Consider the following 17,633-nt stretch of genomic DNA (forward strand, 5'->3'; position numbering starts at 1 on the left):
ATGTATATTTTGTTCTAGATCTAATAAAACCTCTAAAATACTATAGTAGTAATGAAAATAATATTAGATCCAAATTTAAGGTTTCTCATTCATAATAACTAGTTAGTATATGAATTAGCGTTATGGGAATGTCTTGGGTGCAACCGATTAGAGTGTTCCTACACTTGAAACTTGAAGATTTTTGGAAATCATCCTAACATATTAAGCTCAAGAACAAGTGAAGGTAGGAGACCTTACTTGTGCCCATTTCGAACCATTTAACAATGTAAGGAACATTGTTTTCTTCTTTATCTCTTTTATTTTGTTATGCATGCAACTAGATCCACTAGTTTTAAATCAACAAGTTATTTAGATCACCATTAGAAGAGTCTAATAAGGGTATATGTAGGGATGTCAGCGCGGCGGGTACAAGTGGGTACCGCCCCGCACCCGCCCCAGTTGGGGCGGGGATGGGTAGAGCTTTGGCGGATGGTGGGGCGGGTGCGGGTAAAAAATTGTACCCGCCATGGGTAATGGGGCAGGGATGGATTTTGCATCTTATCCGCCTCATACCCGCCAATCATTAAAAACATTAATACGATTATGACAATTTTTTAAATCTTATTTATTTATAATTAAGATATAATGTTAATAATAGCTGTTTTATAAAGTTTTTTACTAATTTCTTTGGTAAAAAACTAAAATTATAAAGATAAATTCAAAAAAAATGGAAATTAATAGTGATTAAATCTAACTTTTGCGAAAAAATTTATCGAATAAAATTATGGTGTAGGAGGTTAATAGGTAAGCGGGGTGGGTATGGTTTTATATTTCCGCCCGTTGGGGCGGAGATGGTTTTGAAAACTTGTACCCGCCACAGGTGGTGGGCGGGGATGGGTACGAGTTTTTCTTGGTGGGTACGGGTACGGGGGACCCTATATGGCTATATCCATTATCCACCACCGCCCTGCCCCAATGACATCCCTAGATATATGAACCCAACATGAACTACGATCGGAATCATTCTTTGGATTATTGGATCCATAGTTTCGTCCAATAATAGCTGCCAACCACCAAATTCTTGCCACCACTTTCCTACGTTTAATGTTAGCGTTAGAATGTATGTATATACCGTACCAAAAGAAAGAATGTATGTATATACAGTATATTCTATATATAGGTACACGCAGTTCGGCAGTTGCCCAATCATAGCAACTTAGTGAGAATGAGTAGCATGGATGCAAAGAGGTTTTAGTGTTCTATTTCGTGTTCCACCATATGTGAAAAGAAGAGATAGTAATGATAGTGATAGAGCGTTATCGGGTGAAGTCCAAATTTTGGGTGTCACCCTCTCACAACTATTTTTAATTGAAGGAGTCTTTACTCACCCCATGTTAGAGGGTGGTGCCCAAATTGGGTGTCACCAGGTGGCGCCATTTCGTTTTCCAATACTCCATCATATTCTACATAAACTTTCCTCTTTCCTTTTTCATCTATTTACAATACCTTATCTATTTTCTTATTAAGTAAGTTTTATACTTATTTTAATCCCCTTACCCCACAACAATACCCCACCTCACCCCATAACAATACTTATTTTAATCAACTTACTTACCCACAACAATACTTATTTTAATCACTCACCCACAATAATACCCCACAATACCTTCCCTCTCTCCAATTACCAAACCCCACTACAATACTTTACCTTATTTTAATCCCTCTCCTTAATTCTAGTGCCCCCTTGAATAGGGAGGTTTATCTAGAATAGGAGGGAGTATAAAATGACCTATGAAAATGAAAATGTAATACAGACCGAGCTTAATTTATTAATTCAACAATCCTCATTAATTACATTGATTTAAATTCAATATTCAATCTTAGACTTGTTAAATCGGTTGGCTCCAGGATCGGGTCATACGGGTTATGGGTTCGGTTAGGGTCAGAATACGGGTCAATAAATAATTTCTAATGCCTTTTTTTAACAACTTTTTAAATAAAAAAATATTTTTTAAAAATGTTACATATTCAAAATCAATATTTTAATCATATTCAATGTTTACATCAATTATATTGACCTAATTATATTTTTCTAATATTGACCCAATTGGTTGACTCGTCCGCGTCGGCTCTCGGTCCTGAAATAATGGGTCATTTTGGGTTCAGGTCAAACGGATTGTCGGATCAAAATTTCCGGGTCTTGGTCCTAAAATGAGTCGAGTTTACAAATCGGGTCAGAATTTAACAGGTCTATCCAATCTTGATCTAGTTACACATTTATTGTCCAGCTTAGTGAATAACGATATTGTTAATCAGATTACTAACATTCCACTGCCACATAATGATATTCCAGATACCCTCATTTGGGGGCTGTCCGTAGATGGAAATTTCTCTACCAAAACAGCAATTTCGTTAGCGCAAGGTTTGTTCGATCAAGCTCTTCATAAATGTGAATTTCAGTGGATTTGGAAATTGAATATTCCTCAAAAATTAAAATTTTTTCTTTGGAAAGCCTGTTTTGACGGCCTTCCAACGAAAAGTAGACTTCTTAAGAGTCATATTGATGTTCCACCTCATTGTGTTCTGTGCAACAATCCTATTGAAAACAAACATCATTTCTTTTACGAATGTCATTTGATTGGATCTGTCATCCAAGACATGAACATTATTAGCTTCAACGAGTTTTTGTCAAAATATGATAATATTACAAGTCAAAGTTTTCTAACGAAACTTATTTATCTCAAAGAGTTAATTCCAATAGATGATTTCATTAAGATTATTTTTATTTGGTGGAATGCATGGTTTTATAGAAATGATATTATCTTTAATAATGTTAATTTAAGTATCAGCAAACTTATTACTTTATGTAACAATAGCACTAAGACCTGGAATGTGACTAGATTTAAGGATCTTAACAATCCCGAGATAGATGAGTCGGCCAGAAACAACTCTAGTAAGGAAGAAATTTGGTGGGAAAAACCTAGAAACGGCTACCTAAAGCTAAATTTTGACGGATCGAGAATAGAAAGTAATAAAGCTGCTTTAGGTTACTCTATAAGAGATCACAATGGTAAAGTCGTTTTGTTGGGAGCAAAAAAGTGTGGATCCAGTAATATCCTTGTTGAGGAAGCTCTCGCTTTAAAAGAAGGTATTTTAACAGCTAAATATTTAGGAATTTCAAAGTTAATTGTGGAGGGTGATAATTTATGTGTTATTAACTCGATTCGAGGTACTTGGCAAATTCCTTGGGAAATCTCTAGTATTATCAAGGATGTGAAATTAGGCCTTCATTTTTTCGATGAAGTGATAGTTAAACATTGCTTTCGTGAAGCCAACAAGGTTGCTGACTTCATGGTCTCTATTGGACATTCTTGTCCAACTCTTTCGAGGTGGTTTGATAGCCGGTGGCTTCAACTTACTTCCCTCATTCGAAAGGATGAGATAGGTTGGTCCTATATATCCTAGAGGATCAATCTAGTTTTCTTACCTAATCAAAAAAAAAAATGACTTGATGGTACTCCGTACAAAACAATGCAGGATTAAAAAAAAAAAAGTTTACGTGCATCCTTGCTTCTGTTTTTCTTCGGTTGAAACTTGAAAGTCTTGAAAATGCAAAAAAAAAAAAAATACGAGTATATACATGCATGGGCTGCTGCTCCATTTTTACACGTCATGTAGCCAGTCTTTAGTTTCCTACAGTCTTTAGTTTCATCAATTACTTTGACTTTCCCCTTTATCAATTGTCAGACCATATACCGATATCACAAATTCTCATTATAGACGGACACTATCCGTCTGTACGTATAGACGGATACCATTTTCCCTCACAAAATATCCGTTTGCCATAAAGTGGGAAGCATATGGGGGTGCCCCACCTTGTCCCCCTACCCATTTTATTAGAGGTCTTTACCCGTCTGTTCGCCCCACCCGTCTATACCAAGACCTATTGTACCGATATTAATAATCAATACTCCGTAGTAAGGTTTGAGGAGTTCTTGAGCATGTTTTTACAAGTATTCCTACGTACATATATTCGAGATTGAAAATAAAATTAGGATATTAGAATATCCCAATATTCTTTGTATATTTGTTAAATATTTGTTCCTATTGTTTCTCCTGTATAGTTGCATATCTCGTTGACTAGGCATATTTATAGGCTAGATTAGTGTTCTGTTATGCTTCCTTATGGTAACCTAGTTTTGACTATATAAGGATGTTGTATATGATTAATATAATCAGGGAAAATATTATTATTATGGTATCAGAGCCAGTGTGACCGAAGGTCACGGGTTCAAATCCTGGCAACCTCAAAACTCCTCAAAAACTCGAAGTGGAATTCCAGCACACGGTACGGGGGAGCCGGTGCACAACCAACCACTCTTCAAGCCCAATGGGCATTTGAGTGAGGGAGCGTAATAGGAATATTTATAATAGTTGGGCCTCAACCATCACCTTAAGGTTTTGGTTGAGATGGTTCATCTATCATGGTATCATACCAAACATCGATCTTCCATTAAATCTTCCGCTTATCCTTCTTCTCTGCTCTTCTTTTTCTTTCTGTAACCATGACAAACGATACCCCTCCCCCAAACAAAACCCAATTTCATCCCGCCTACTCTGTTTCCAATATCAAAAATTATGTGCAAATCACTCTTGAAACTGAAAACGTCCATTATGCGTCTTGGGCAGAACTCTTTCTCAATACTGCCCGTGCTTTTGATGTTATTGATCACATCGCACCACCTAAAGATGCTGTGATCAACAAGGACGCACAATGGAATCGTCTCGATGCCATTGTCAAGCAATGGATATACAGCACTATTTCTATTGATCTTCTTCACACGATTTTGGAACCGGGTGCCACGGCTCAGGGGGCTTGGGACCGTCTCACGGATATTTTTAATGATAATAAAAATACTCTTGCTGTAATGTTGGAACAACAATTTTCCAACATTCATATGGATAAGTATCCTAATGTATCGTCATACTGTCAAGCGCTCAAGATGGTTGCAGATCAACTTGCGAATGTGGGTGCACCTGTCTCTGAAACACGACTAGTTCTCCAACTAGTCACTCATGTTTCGGATGGATTTGAAGGGATTGCTACCATCATTCAACAGCAGGACCCTCTTCCGCCCTTTTACAAGGCCAGGTCTATGCTTGCCCTCGAGGAAAATAATCGTCGCATTAAGGGTTCCTCCACTGCTGCCGACACTGCTCTGGTTGCAACACCAACATCTGCCCCTGCCGACTCCAACACTCGTTCCCACAATTCTAGAGGAGGTGGTGGTGGCAACAATGGTGGTAATTATCGTGGCAAAGGCAACAACGGTGGTCGTCAGAACCGAGGTAATTATCGCGGTAAAAATAACAGTGGTGGTTCTTCTCAAAATGCAGGAAATCGTTCTCGTCAGGGTCAGCAGCTGCAGCAGTCCGGTACTTGGACGTGGGTCCCTTTCTCCCCTGGACAGCAACAGCCACCGCAACAGGGGTGGACCCCTCCTCCCTGCCCCTACCTTACGGCAGGCATCCTTGGTCCACGGCCTGGTCAGGCTTTTATTGCGCAGTCTAATACAGTGGGTGCACCTCAAGGCGCTTTTGTTCCGACTGATATTGCAGCGGTTATGCAGTCGCTCACTCTTCAACAGCCGGATGATAACTATTATATGGACACCGGGGCGTCGTCGCACATGACAGCCAGCAATGGTAAACTCTCTTCTTATTCTAATTTGAGTAATAATCGTCATATTGTTGTCGGAAATGGTAATATGATTCCTATAGTCGGTTGTGGTACTATGACTCTCCCATACCCTCACCAATCTCTTACCCTTAAAAATATTCTTCATGTTCCTAATATAATTAAAAATTTGGTGTCGGTCCGTCAATTTACCACCGATAATAATGTCTCTGTCGAGTTTGATCCATTTGGTTTCACTGTGAAGGATCTCAAGACGGGGACGCCGATTCTGAGAAGTCACAGCAGGGGTGACCTCTACCCTCTCCTCTCCTCGCCCTATGCTGCCCAAGCCACCCCACCACACGCCCTCACTGCCATTCCTAGTGCTACATGGCACGGACGTCTAGGACACCCCGGCTCAGTTATTTTTAATTCACTTTGTACTAATAAGACGATTCCATGTCGTCCCATGAACAATTTATTCATTTGCAATTCATGTCAGCTTGGCAAACATGTCAAATTGTCTTTTTCTCCTTCACTGTCTACTACTCTTAATGCATTTGACATTTTACATACGGACTTATGGACATCTCCATTATTAAGTACAATGCGACACCGATATTACATTTTATTCCTAGACGATTATACAAATTTCTTATGGACTTTCCCTCTCACAAATAAATCTCAAGTTCCCCAAATTTTTACCACTTTCCACAACATGATAAAAACTCAATTTAATTTACCTATCAAAACTCTCCAATGTGATAATGGGCGTGAATTTGACAACTCGACTTTACATAATTTTTTCCGGGCTCAAGGTATGTTATTTCGTTTTTCATGCCCTCACACTTCCCCACAAAATGGTAAGGCGGAGCGTAAAATTCGAACCATCAATAACACCATGAGAACCCTCCTAATTCACGCCCACATGCCCCCCGACATGTGGCACCATGCCTTAGCCATGGCCACCTATATTCACAATATCTTACCTAGCAAAGCAAATGATTTTACATCACCCACTTCCAGCCTCTACCGTCGTGTCCCTACTTACACTCACCTTCGGACTTTCGGTTGCCTTTGCTACCCACATATCCCTCCCACTACTATCCATAAACTTGCCCCCCGTGCTACTCCGTGTGTCTTCATCGGCTACCCGTCTAATCACCGTGGATACAAATGCTTAGACTTGGTTTCTAGGAAGGTCATAATAGCTCGACATGTGACATTTGATGAATCGGTTTTTCCCTTTGCCCAAAACAAACCTACTGTTCCCTCATCATATCACTTCCTCGACAATAGCCCTTCCCCATACATGACACATCATGTTATTCACTCCCAACCTACTCAAACCGAGCCTCCCATACCTGACACACCACCCACTTCTCCCCCACACGGGTCCCCTCGTCCTGACCCGAACACCCCCCAACATCACCTCCTCTCGGGTCCTCTCCCCCTGACCCGAATACCCCACCCAATGCAGCTTCCCACAGGTCAATCTCCCCTGACCTGCACACTCTACATGAGACCACCCCTCCACATCAGCCTTCACCTCAAATGACAACGCGTGCTCAACACGGCATTTTTAAACCCAAAACTCTCTTTGACTTGTGTACCACGCCCTCCCTCTCACCCGTACCTAAGAGTCCCATAGCTGCCCTTCATGACCCTAATTGGAATCATGCCATGAAGGACGAATATGATGCACTCATTAAGAATAAGACTTGGGTTCTTGTGCCCCGACCCCCTCATGTCAATATAACTCGTTGTCTTTGGCTATTTAAACATAAATTCAAAGCTAATGGTGATTTGGAGTGATACAAAGCTCGGCTTGTTGTCAATGGCAGGTCTCAACAGGTGGACGTTGATTGTGATGAAACATTTAGTCCGGTTGTGAAACCCGCTACAATTCGGACTGTCCTTAGTCTTGCGGTATCCAAAAGTTGGCCAATTCATCAACTTGATGTAAAGAATGCTTTTTTACATGGTCATCTTGCTGAAACGGTTTATATGCATCAACCACCCGGTTTACGAGACCGCACTCACCCCGATCATGTATGTCTTCTCAAAAAGTCTCTTTATGGGCTCAAGCAAGCACCCCGAGCATGGTACCAACGGTTTGCTACTTATGTGTCCACTATTGGTTTTATTCATAGCAAATCCGATAATTCCTTGTTTATTTATCAAAATGGTGCTGATATGGCTTACTTGCTCCTATACGTGGACGATATTATACTTACTACATCAACTCCAAAGCTACGGGATGACATCATGGCCCTTCTACGAACTGAGTTCGCTATGACGGATCTCGGTCATATTAATTTTTTTCTTGGTGTTTCCGCAGTCCGACATAAACAGGGGGTGTTTTTAACTCAACAGAAATACACGGAGGACATCATAAGCCGTGCAGGCATGTCTAACTGTAAGCCGGCTAAAACTCCTGTCGACACCAAAGCAAAGCTCAGCGCCAACAGTGGTAAACCGGTGTCAGACCCAACTCTGTTTCGAAGTCTTGCAGGGGCGCTCCAATACTTGACTTTCACTCGCCCCGATATCTCCTACGCAGTCCAGCAGATTTGTTTATTCATGCACGATCCCCGTGAATCCCATCTTGGAGCACTCAAACGCATAATCCGTTACCTACAGGGAACTTCACGGTATGGCCTGCACCTACATGCTTCTTCGACTTCCACTTTGACCGCCTATACTGATGCGGATTGGAGTGGCTGTCCCGACTCAAGACGGTCCACCTCGGGTTACTGCGTATATCTCGGAGATAACTTAATTTCCTGGTCATCAAAACGACAAGCCACCGTGTCACGATCAAGTGCAGAAGCCGAGTATCGCGGTGTAGCTAATGTCGTAGCTGAGTCGTGTTGGCTCCGGAATTTATTACTTGAACTTCACTGTCCTATTCGTCAGGCCACGGTCGTGTACTGTGACAATGTCTCGGCCATATATCTTTCCGGCAATCCGGTTAACCACCAACGGACCAAGCACATAGAAATTGACATACATTTTGTTCGAGAAAAAGTTGTTGTTGGTCAAGTCAAAGTCTGCCACGTCCCTTCACGATATCAATATGCGGACATATTCACTAAAGGCCTGCCGCCTATTTTATTTGATAATTTTCGGGCCAGTCTCAGCATCCGTCCTCCTCCCGCTTCGACTGAGGGAGCGTATTAGAATATCCCAATATTCTTTGTATATTTGTTAAATATTTGTTCCTATTGTTTCTCCTGTATAGTTGCATATCTCGTTGACTAGGCATATTTATAGGCTAGATTAGTGTTCTGTTATGCTTCCTTATGGTAACCTAGTTTTGACTATATAAGGATGTTGTATATGATTAATATAATCAGGGAAAATATTACTATTATAGGAAATTAGGTTTCCTCGAAAAAGAATATTATTACCCGCAGGAATCAAAAAAGGTTAATGACATTTTAAAAGCATTAAAATAAGTTGACATGGAATTTGAATAGAGAATCAACAAATTTAAATTCAGCATGTTATTATTGATTTCTTCAACTACAATGTTGATTGTTGACGATATTCACTATCAAAAAAATAGATTAATTAACTTTATATAATACTCTGTATAAGAAATTAAGAAGTACTATATGTGATATCATTTGCCTTAATATCTCATTGTCTTATAAGTCATAATAGAGTCCTGAAATCCAAGCACTTAGACTTAGATCAAATAATAAGGGTTCTTCTAACTTAAATAGAGATCTTAAATTCGAGTCCTGTAAGCACACCAGTGTTGAGATAAAGCGTTATCACCTTAACTGATCTTTGCTCGGCTCGAATCCCGACTAAATCAGATGGTACACTAAAAAAAATGATTTGAATAGATAGAGTATACGTAAAAATGCATTTAATTAATTAAGAAAATCGATCTCAACATTATCCATTAAGATTAAATAATCGATAAGTTGATAGAAAATGGCATTTTAATAGAGTAAGAAATGAGAAGCAGCCAAAATCTTACAACCTCGGAGGCGTGGAGAAATAAATGAGATGCATTTCAGTATATGGACCTATTCAAACAAACACAAATTAGACCGTATAAAGCCGCCAATTACCAAATACAATTGTAAGCTGTAGCTACCTATAGTTCGTCGTTCGACAGCTCACACACTTAACACGTTTTCTTCGACTTTGGTTTACTACGAACTAATCATCGATCCCATGCACACCTATATAAATAATCCTCATTTCTCCATCATATTCCACATCCTACAATTTCATTAAACATCAATTGTTGATATAATTCATAGTTTCATATATACTGATCATTTTGAATAGCATCTACTTGAATTTGATTGCTAAGCTAATTAATTGACACCTTATAATATTTCATTTTCAATCGGGAACTAAACTAAAGTAAGATGTCGACTTCATTTATTTGCTTCATATTGGTTGCTCTTGCGACCACAATGTGCACCGTCAATGCTCAATATTCAACTTTAAGGGCAGGCTTCTATAAATCGACGTGCCCCTCGGCCGAGAAGATAGTAAAAACAGTTGTGAACCGAGCTATTGCTCAAAATCCTGCATTAGGAGCTGGCTTAATTAGAATGCACTTCCATGATTGCTTTGTTCGGGTATGTATATATATCACGCAATTAATTATTTCATCGCTTTAACTAAAAGTTATATTCAATTGATATGTCTTTGGAAAGTAAAATTAATTTATAATTTGAACTAATTTTATGTTTATATTTCTATGTACAGGGTTGTGATGCATCAGTACTACTTGATTCAACATCCGGAAATCTAGCAGAGAAGGATAACGTAGCCAACAATCCGAGTCTAAGAGGGTACGAGGTCATTGACCAAGCTAAGGCCGAGCTTGAGGCTAAGTGTCCACAAACAGTGTCTTGCGCGGACATTATAGCTTATGCAGCTCGTGACAGTGCCTCTAAGCTAGGAGGCCTTAAGTACAAGGTACAGGGTGGTCGAAGGGATGGAAGAGTGTCCCTCAAAGACGAACCAACACAAAACCTTCCAGCGCCTTTTTTTAATCTGCAACAAGTACAAGATAGTTTTACCAAAAAGGGACTTTCTGTAGAGGAAATGGTCATTTTATCCGGGGCTCATTCTATTGGAGTTTCGCATTGCTCTTCATTTACCAAACGACTCTACAACTTCAATTCTACCAACTCACAAGATCCTTCATTGGACCCTAATTTTGCAAGCATGTTGAAATCCAAATGCCCAAATATTCCCCCTAGTGTTTCTGATCCAACAATCGTCCAAGACTTCGTCACGCCTAATAAGTTGGACAACAAATATTACCAAAATGTACAAAATGGCAAGGCACTGTTCACCTCCGATCAAAGCCTTATGGCTAGTCCTACCACCGTAAACATGGTGAGGAACTTCGATCGTCAAGGCGGGGTTTGGGCTAACAAATTTGCAAGGGCTATGGTTCATATGGGTGCCATTGAAGTGCTTACTGGTGGTGAGGGTGAAATTAGAAAGAATTGCAGGGTTGTTAATCAGTTTTAGCGTACAACTAAAACTACAAGTTGGTAAATAACATTTGACTTGGTTGTTTGTTTAGGTTTCTTAAGTTCTTGTTTTCTTGGTTCGATTCATTCATTCTTTGATTTCAATTAAGTACACAAGTGTGCAAATTGTGAGTAATGTTATAGTTGGACAATATTTTTATGAATAAAGAATTCTTTTTTGACTTTATTTTTTTTAATGTAATCCTCTTTATTTTAAGTTTTTTTATAAAAGAAAGACGGAATTCGATTTTAAAACCCCTAAGTTCACCTTGACTTTCCATTACATTTTCGTTCTCCCTTTTTGTTTTTCATCTTCCCTTTTTTATTCGCATTTTGAGGCGTGCGTTCACCCATGGACGGTTTGAAAGTATGATTCATGTCAGCCGACCCCAAATCATTTTGGGATTAAGGCTCTGATGTTGTTGTTGTTGTTGTTGTTGTTGTATTCTTTTGCGAACGATCTCTCATATAAAGGTAGTGCATTTTTTACTAGGATCATGATAATAGGCGTCCCGCGACAGTTGATACTCTTCTTATTACACTCTAGACTACCGACAAAGCTTTCTTCTTAAACTCTAACTACGACCAACAAGGTTTATGCAAAAGACACTCTTCAATACTAAACGTTACATTCTGAAATTACTTATGACTCGTATGCGCCACACAACCTTCCAAGATGACTTATTAACAATCCTCGATTAAATACCAATGCATTTTATCACTTCCCACCTGATAGTAACGTTGTTAATCAAACCAATAACATGTTATAATGTCGTTTAATGAACCAAAATCGTGTTTTAAGGTCTTTAATACATTGTAAAACTAACGGAAAATCTTTTAAAACCTTATTTAAGTTGCCACATCATAAGTTGGTTTGGGTCCTATCATTTCAGGTTTTATCGGTTATCGGTTAACCTTCGGGTGAGTTCAGGTCGGTTTTGGTTAAGCAAATTATCGGGTTTTATCAAGACAGTGAATAAGTTGGGTTGGTTCTTCGGATGGACAACTTTTGCCAATTCTACCAAAATTCAACTGCAACTAGTAAAATAACATGAAAAAATCAACTTGATAATTAATTTAGAGAGCCAAACCAAGCAAGCAAGACCTCATCTCAATCCTGAAATGACCCGACTCGATGATCACCCGATTCAATAATATACTTGTTAATAACCGAACCCGACAATGACGGACCCAACCAAAATCTGGCCCGACAAATCTCTATGAATAACCCGACCAGATAATGACCTGAACCCGACTAACCAGACCTATAAGTGACCGAAGCTGGCTCGAATGCAATCACGACCCAATATTGACCCGATCGGGACTGACTCAATTCCCACCTACATATATTTACTTATTGGATTGAACTAGGATCGGAATCATTCTTTGGATTATTGGATCCGTAGTTTTGTCCAATAATAGCTGCCAACCACCAAATTCTTGCCACCACTCTCCTACGTTTAATGTTAAGTGTTAGAATGTATGTATAATTGTATATACAGTATATTCTATATATAGGTACATGCAGTTGCCCAATTATAGCAAGAATGAGTAGCATGGATGCAAAGAGGTTTTAGTGTTCTATTTCGTGTTCCACCCAGGGCCGATTCTGACGGGTGCGGGGGATTCATCTGCAATTCTGCACCCTCTTTACCAAAAATAAATACAAATTTGATTGGCAAAGGACCATATTAATTATGTTGATTTAGTGGTTTGTGCTATTTTTTCTTATCTTAAAAGGTCATGGGTTCAATCCTTTTATTGAACAATTTTTTTTAATGTTCTTTCACCATATATTTTTTTCAATTAAATAAGATTTTTTAATATATAACTCGATTTTTCGTTGTAAATTTTCTTTACGTACCCTCATCTATCAAATCCTAGAATCGCCCCTTATTCCACCATATGTGAAAAGAAGAGAGAGTAAAATATAAAATGACCTACGAAAATGAAAATGGAATACAGAACGAGCTTAATTTATTAATTTAACAATCCTCATTAATTACATTGATTTAAATTCAATATTCAATCTTCGACTTGTTAAATCGGGTCGCTCTAGGATCGGGTCATACGAGTCACGGCCTCACGGGTTCAGTTATGGTCAGAATACGGGTCAATAAATAATTTCTAATGCCTTTTTTTAACAACTTTTTAAATAAAAAAATATTTTTTAAAAATGTTACATATTCAAAATTAATATTTTAATCATATTCAACTAGTATAGTTCACGGTATTTTTTAGATTTGTTTTTTAAAGAAATTATCTTATTAAATTAATTGTATAAATTAACTATACTTGGAGTTTAATGTTATAATGTACGGAGTACAAATATAATCTTAGTAAGAGATAGAAAACAAAAGTTTACTACAATCAAAAGACACTTTATAAGTTATTTTTGTCTGAAATTATTTTTAACTATAATGTTATATCGTTATATGATATGACATAAAATAAAATTAAGTGCTGTAAGATCTAATTAAAATGTGTATAACGAAAACAGGTAAAATTAGTATACTACGCATTTAAAAAGACAATTTAAAATAATTATCTAATATTTTTTATTTTTATTTTTTATTTACATAAAGATTTGTTACGTCATAGAAAACCATATTTTGAGTCTAACTAATGAAGGATAATACTACAAAAAGGAGATTTGCGTAACTTTAGAGTATAACTGATAAAGGATAACATTTATGGAAATGATTGTATACTAATAAATTAGGGATAATAATTATTTTTTGTAAAAGAGATAAATATAAATGTAATATTGTTTCCATATATTGTTTTGAGAGTTATTTTCTTAGGCGGGAAAACTACTAAGAGTTTTTATTCTCTTAGTAGTCGGGGAAATAGATAAAACAATATACTACGCATTTAAAAAGACAATTTATAAATAAATAACTAATATTTTTTTATTTAAATAAAAATTTGTTACGTCATAGAAAACCATATTTTAAGTCTAACTGATGAAGGATAACATTTATGTGAATGATTGTATACTAATAAATTAGGGATAATAATTGTTTTTGTGAAAGAGGTAAATATAAATATAATATTGTTTCCATATATAGTTTTGAGAGTTATTTTCTTAGGCGGGACTAAGAGTTTTTATTCTCTTAGTAGTAGGGGGATGTTTACATCAATAATTATATTGACATAATTATACTCCCTCCATTCAACTCCAAATGGTACTTATCACTTTTTCACGTTTGCCAACGCGAGTTTTACTTTGTAAATATCTTTAGTTACACAATTGTAAAAATTATAAAAGTTTGATATTTTAAATGTACTCCTAAAGACAAATAAAACAAGATCCCACATGAATATATTTTATCTTATATATTGGGAGGAAATGAGACGATTTTTCTTACTTGTGAATAGTGTACAAAAAAGATAACTACCATTTGGAGTTGAATGGAGGGAGTATTTTTCTAATATTGACCCAATTGGTTGACTCGTCCGGGTCGGCTCTCGGCCCTGAAATAATGGGTCATTTCGGGTTTGGGTCAAATGGGTTGTCGGATCGAAATTTTCGAGTCTTGGTCCAAGTTGCAGTTCATGATGACTTCATGGTATCCGTATAAAACAATGCAGGATTAAAAAAAAAAAGTTTACGTGCGTCGTTGCTTCTGTTTTTCTTCGGTTGAAAGTCTTGAAAATGCAACAAAAAAAATATATACATGGGCTGCTGGCCTGCTGCTCCATTTTTACTTGTCATGTAGCCAGTCTTTAGTTTCCTACAGTCTTTAGTTTCATCAATTACTTTGACTTTCTCCTTTATCAATTGTCAGACCATATACCGATATTAATTGTCCTATAATTGATAGCAGAGTGACTAAAAATACTTTTGAGAACATTATTCAATCTTCTTGCACTCAATTATCGAAATGGAAAGCGAATTCTTTATCTCAAGCAGGTAGACTCGTTCTTGTAAATGCTAATTTAGCCGCGAAGGGAACTTTTCAGATGCAAAGTTTCCTCCTTCCTTCATCGATCCATAATAGATTAGATAAAATTAATAGAGATTTTCTTTGGAAAAAGAATCCTTCCCAACGTTCTCCTAATTTGGTTGGTTGGCATAAAGTTTGTTTACCAAAGTCGGTTAGTGGTTTAGGAATTAAATCTTCTGAAGCAGCTAATAAAGCTCTTCAAATGAAACTGATGGGGCATATTTTGCACCCTCTGACCAAGTCAACACATTGAGCAAGGTCAAAGATATCCACAGCAAAGTCAACGACTTAGACAGCTTAACCGACGCGACTTTGTCGGATGTCTCATGTGCCTCGGGCTGGGCAACTAGCACCGGGGCACATATCCGCGAACTCATATCCAAGACCCCTCGGCGGCGAGTCATCGGGCCCGCCGGCCGCCATGGGTCCATCGTAGGGTACATCAGTCTTTCCACCTGCTAGCCACTTGGCCACTACGTGACAAAAGGTGAAAGTCTATAAATATTCCTCAACCCTCATTGAGGAAAGGATCCACAATTCAACCTAAGAATCACTATTCATCTGGTAATATCTTCCTTATCTCTCTACAATATATACTTCGTCAAGTAACAACAACTTACCTCTCTAAGTTACTGACTTGAGCGTCGGAGTGAGTTCGCTCGGTCCAAAGCCGAGCCCTCAGTTTGTTCACTGTTTCAGGAGACCGAAAGGAGAAGCCAACTAAAGACGTCATTCTACAAGCACGGGTGGTAACAAATAACTGCTCTGGAATTACACCCGGAACAATTGGCGCCGTCTGTGGGGAAACGATACTAGAAGCTAGTCACATTCATTCCCAAACAAAAAACAAAAACCCACCCAGAAAGCTAAGAAGATGTCGAAACAACAAGAGGTATTCGTGACTGACGAAACCGAATTCTACCATGAGGATACCGTCCACAATTACGGTGTTGCGCGACCCTCCACCGCCTAGTAATTCACCGAGTACGGGATGCCAATAATACCAGATATCGCGCCGCTCCCGACCAGTCACCATCATGGGACATGTGGTCGAGGCAAAGAAACCGAAGCTACTCCCGGACCTAATTTGTAGTACGCCGCTCACACTGTCACACCGACAAGAGCGGCGGAACCCGGGCCGGGAGACCAGGGGCCCATAATATGACTCCAAGAGACTTGAACGAGCACCGGAAGAAGCCGGCCCCGTCAAGACGCCGGGAGCCCGGAGCGCTAGTGGCAGACCCGAGTCCTTCCCGCACTCACGGGAGGACGGCGTCGCCGCAGCCGCCGACGAGGCATTCCCAAGTGGAAGAAGTCGACTTACCGAGTCGGAGAAGAAGTCCGACTCACCGAGTCGGGGAAGAAGCCCGACTCACCGTAGTCGGAGAAGAAGCCCTTCCCGCCACGGGGAGAGGAGCCGGACTAGGGATGCGAGGAGCCGATCGCCGCGTGTCGTTCGACACGTGGTCAGACAGACCCTCAGCACCTACGTCTTAGAGACCCCGGTGCCGACTAAGCTAAAGTTGCCACCCATAGCATACAAAGGGGAAGGCGACCCAACCGACCACGTCGAGGCTTTCGAGTCTCACATGTCGGTATGGGAGCAACCCGATGAGGTGTGGTGCCGAGTTTTCCCAACAACACTGCAGGGGATGGCACAAAGTTGGTACAAGGGGCTACCCGATGGGTCGGTATACTGCTACGCTGACCTAAAGGACATATTTTTAGCCCAGTATTCTTGCAATAAGAGGAGGGCCGTTGAGACATCGGACCTCCTGACTATCAGACAGGAGGGAGGCGAATCTCTCCGGAGTTACGTGAAGAGGTTCGACGCCAAGGTTCAGAGATTCGTGAGCCGAACAAATGAGCCGGCGTGCGGCCTTCGCGGTGATGAAAGGCCTCCCGAGAGGAGACCTGAAAAACGAGCTCATCAAGTGCGGCGGCCTGAACTTAGACTCCGCCAGGAAGATGGCCGATCAAGCCATAAAGGTGGAGGACTACCACAAAACATGGGTGGGCCCCAGCGAGGCCGAGCACTCAGAGAGTAAGAGCCGCCGGGAGGACAACCCGGACGAAAGACGCCGTGACAATAATAGGTCACGGTCTGACAGATCCGCCAGGAAACAGGACTCGGCGGGCGCCGGGGGGAGTTCAGGACCGAACTACCAGAAACGTTTCAATGGCCACACCCCCTTGGTCGTATCTGCGCCGAGGTCTTCGCCCGAGCAAGAACGAGGGTCGAAGTGGAAAGGCCTCCCGTGCCGAGGAGTGACGGTGACACGAGCCAAGATCGTGAGTACCATGGCCACACCGCCACTTAATCGACGATTGCCGCATCTCGAAGAATGCCATCGAAGAGCTGATCCGGAAGGGGAGCCTCGGCAAATATGTCGCCAAAGGCCAAAAGACTGATGCCGGCGGCTCGAATAAAAAATCCATCTTCGAACGGATAGGAGTAATCAATGTTGTCGTCGGGGGCAACGAGAACGGGGGGTCCGCTCATGGGCA

General features: G+C 39.9%; 2 protein-coding genes across 2 annotated transcripts; both read left to right on the forward strand.

Moving 5' to 3' along the window:
• Positions 1 to 4,544: 4,544 nt before the first annotated feature.
• Positions 4,545 to 8,839, forward strand: LOC141655637 (uncharacterized). Its single transcript, XM_074462705.1, has 2 exons — positions 4,545 to 6,049; positions 7,501 to 8,839. The coding sequence occupies exons 1-2, from the start codon at positions 4,545 to 4,547 to the stop codon at positions 8,837 to 8,839; spliced, it is 2,844 nt and encodes a 947-aa protein (XP_074318806.1).
• Positions 8,840 to 9,987: 1,148 nt separating this feature from the next.
• LOC141656196 (peroxidase 5-like) lies at positions 9,988 to 11,357 on the forward strand. The gene is made up of 2 exons (XM_074463049.1): positions 9,988 to 10,266; positions 10,397 to 11,357. The coding sequence occupies exons 1-2, from the start codon at positions 10,051 to 10,053 to the stop codon at positions 11,171 to 11,173; spliced, it is 993 nt and encodes a 330-aa protein (XP_074319150.1). The 5' UTR covers positions 9,988 to 10,050; the 3' UTR covers positions 11,174 to 11,357.
• The last annotated feature ends 6,276 nt before the right edge of the window (positions 11,358 to 17,633 follow it).

The sequence above is a fragment of the Silene latifolia genome, chromosome 5, assembly GCF_048544455.1.
Source record: "Silene latifolia isolate original U9 population chromosome 5, ASM4854445v1, whole genome shotgun sequence".
Lineage (NCBI taxonomy): Eukaryota > Viridiplantae > Streptophyta > Magnoliopsida > Caryophyllales > Caryophyllaceae > Silene > Silene latifolia.

Bases quoted from the DNA above. Each gene is read 5' to 3' on its own strand.
- LOC141655637 (XM_074462705.1), top strand. From the start codon at position 4,545: ATGACAAACGATACCCCTCCCCCAAACAAAACCCAATTTCATCCCGCC. The intron at 6,050-7,500 runs GCACGGACGTCT...TGTCAATGGCAG, and splicing joins GCCATTCCTAGTGCTACATG to GTCTCAACAGGTGGACGTTG.
- LOC141656196 (XM_074463049.1), top strand. From the start codon at position 10,051: ATGTCGACTTCATTTATTTGCTTCATATTGGTTGCTCTTGCGACCACA. The intron at 10,267-10,396 runs GTATGTATATAT...TTCTATGTACAG, and splicing joins TCCATGATTGCTTTGTTCGG to GGTTGTGATGCATCAGTACT.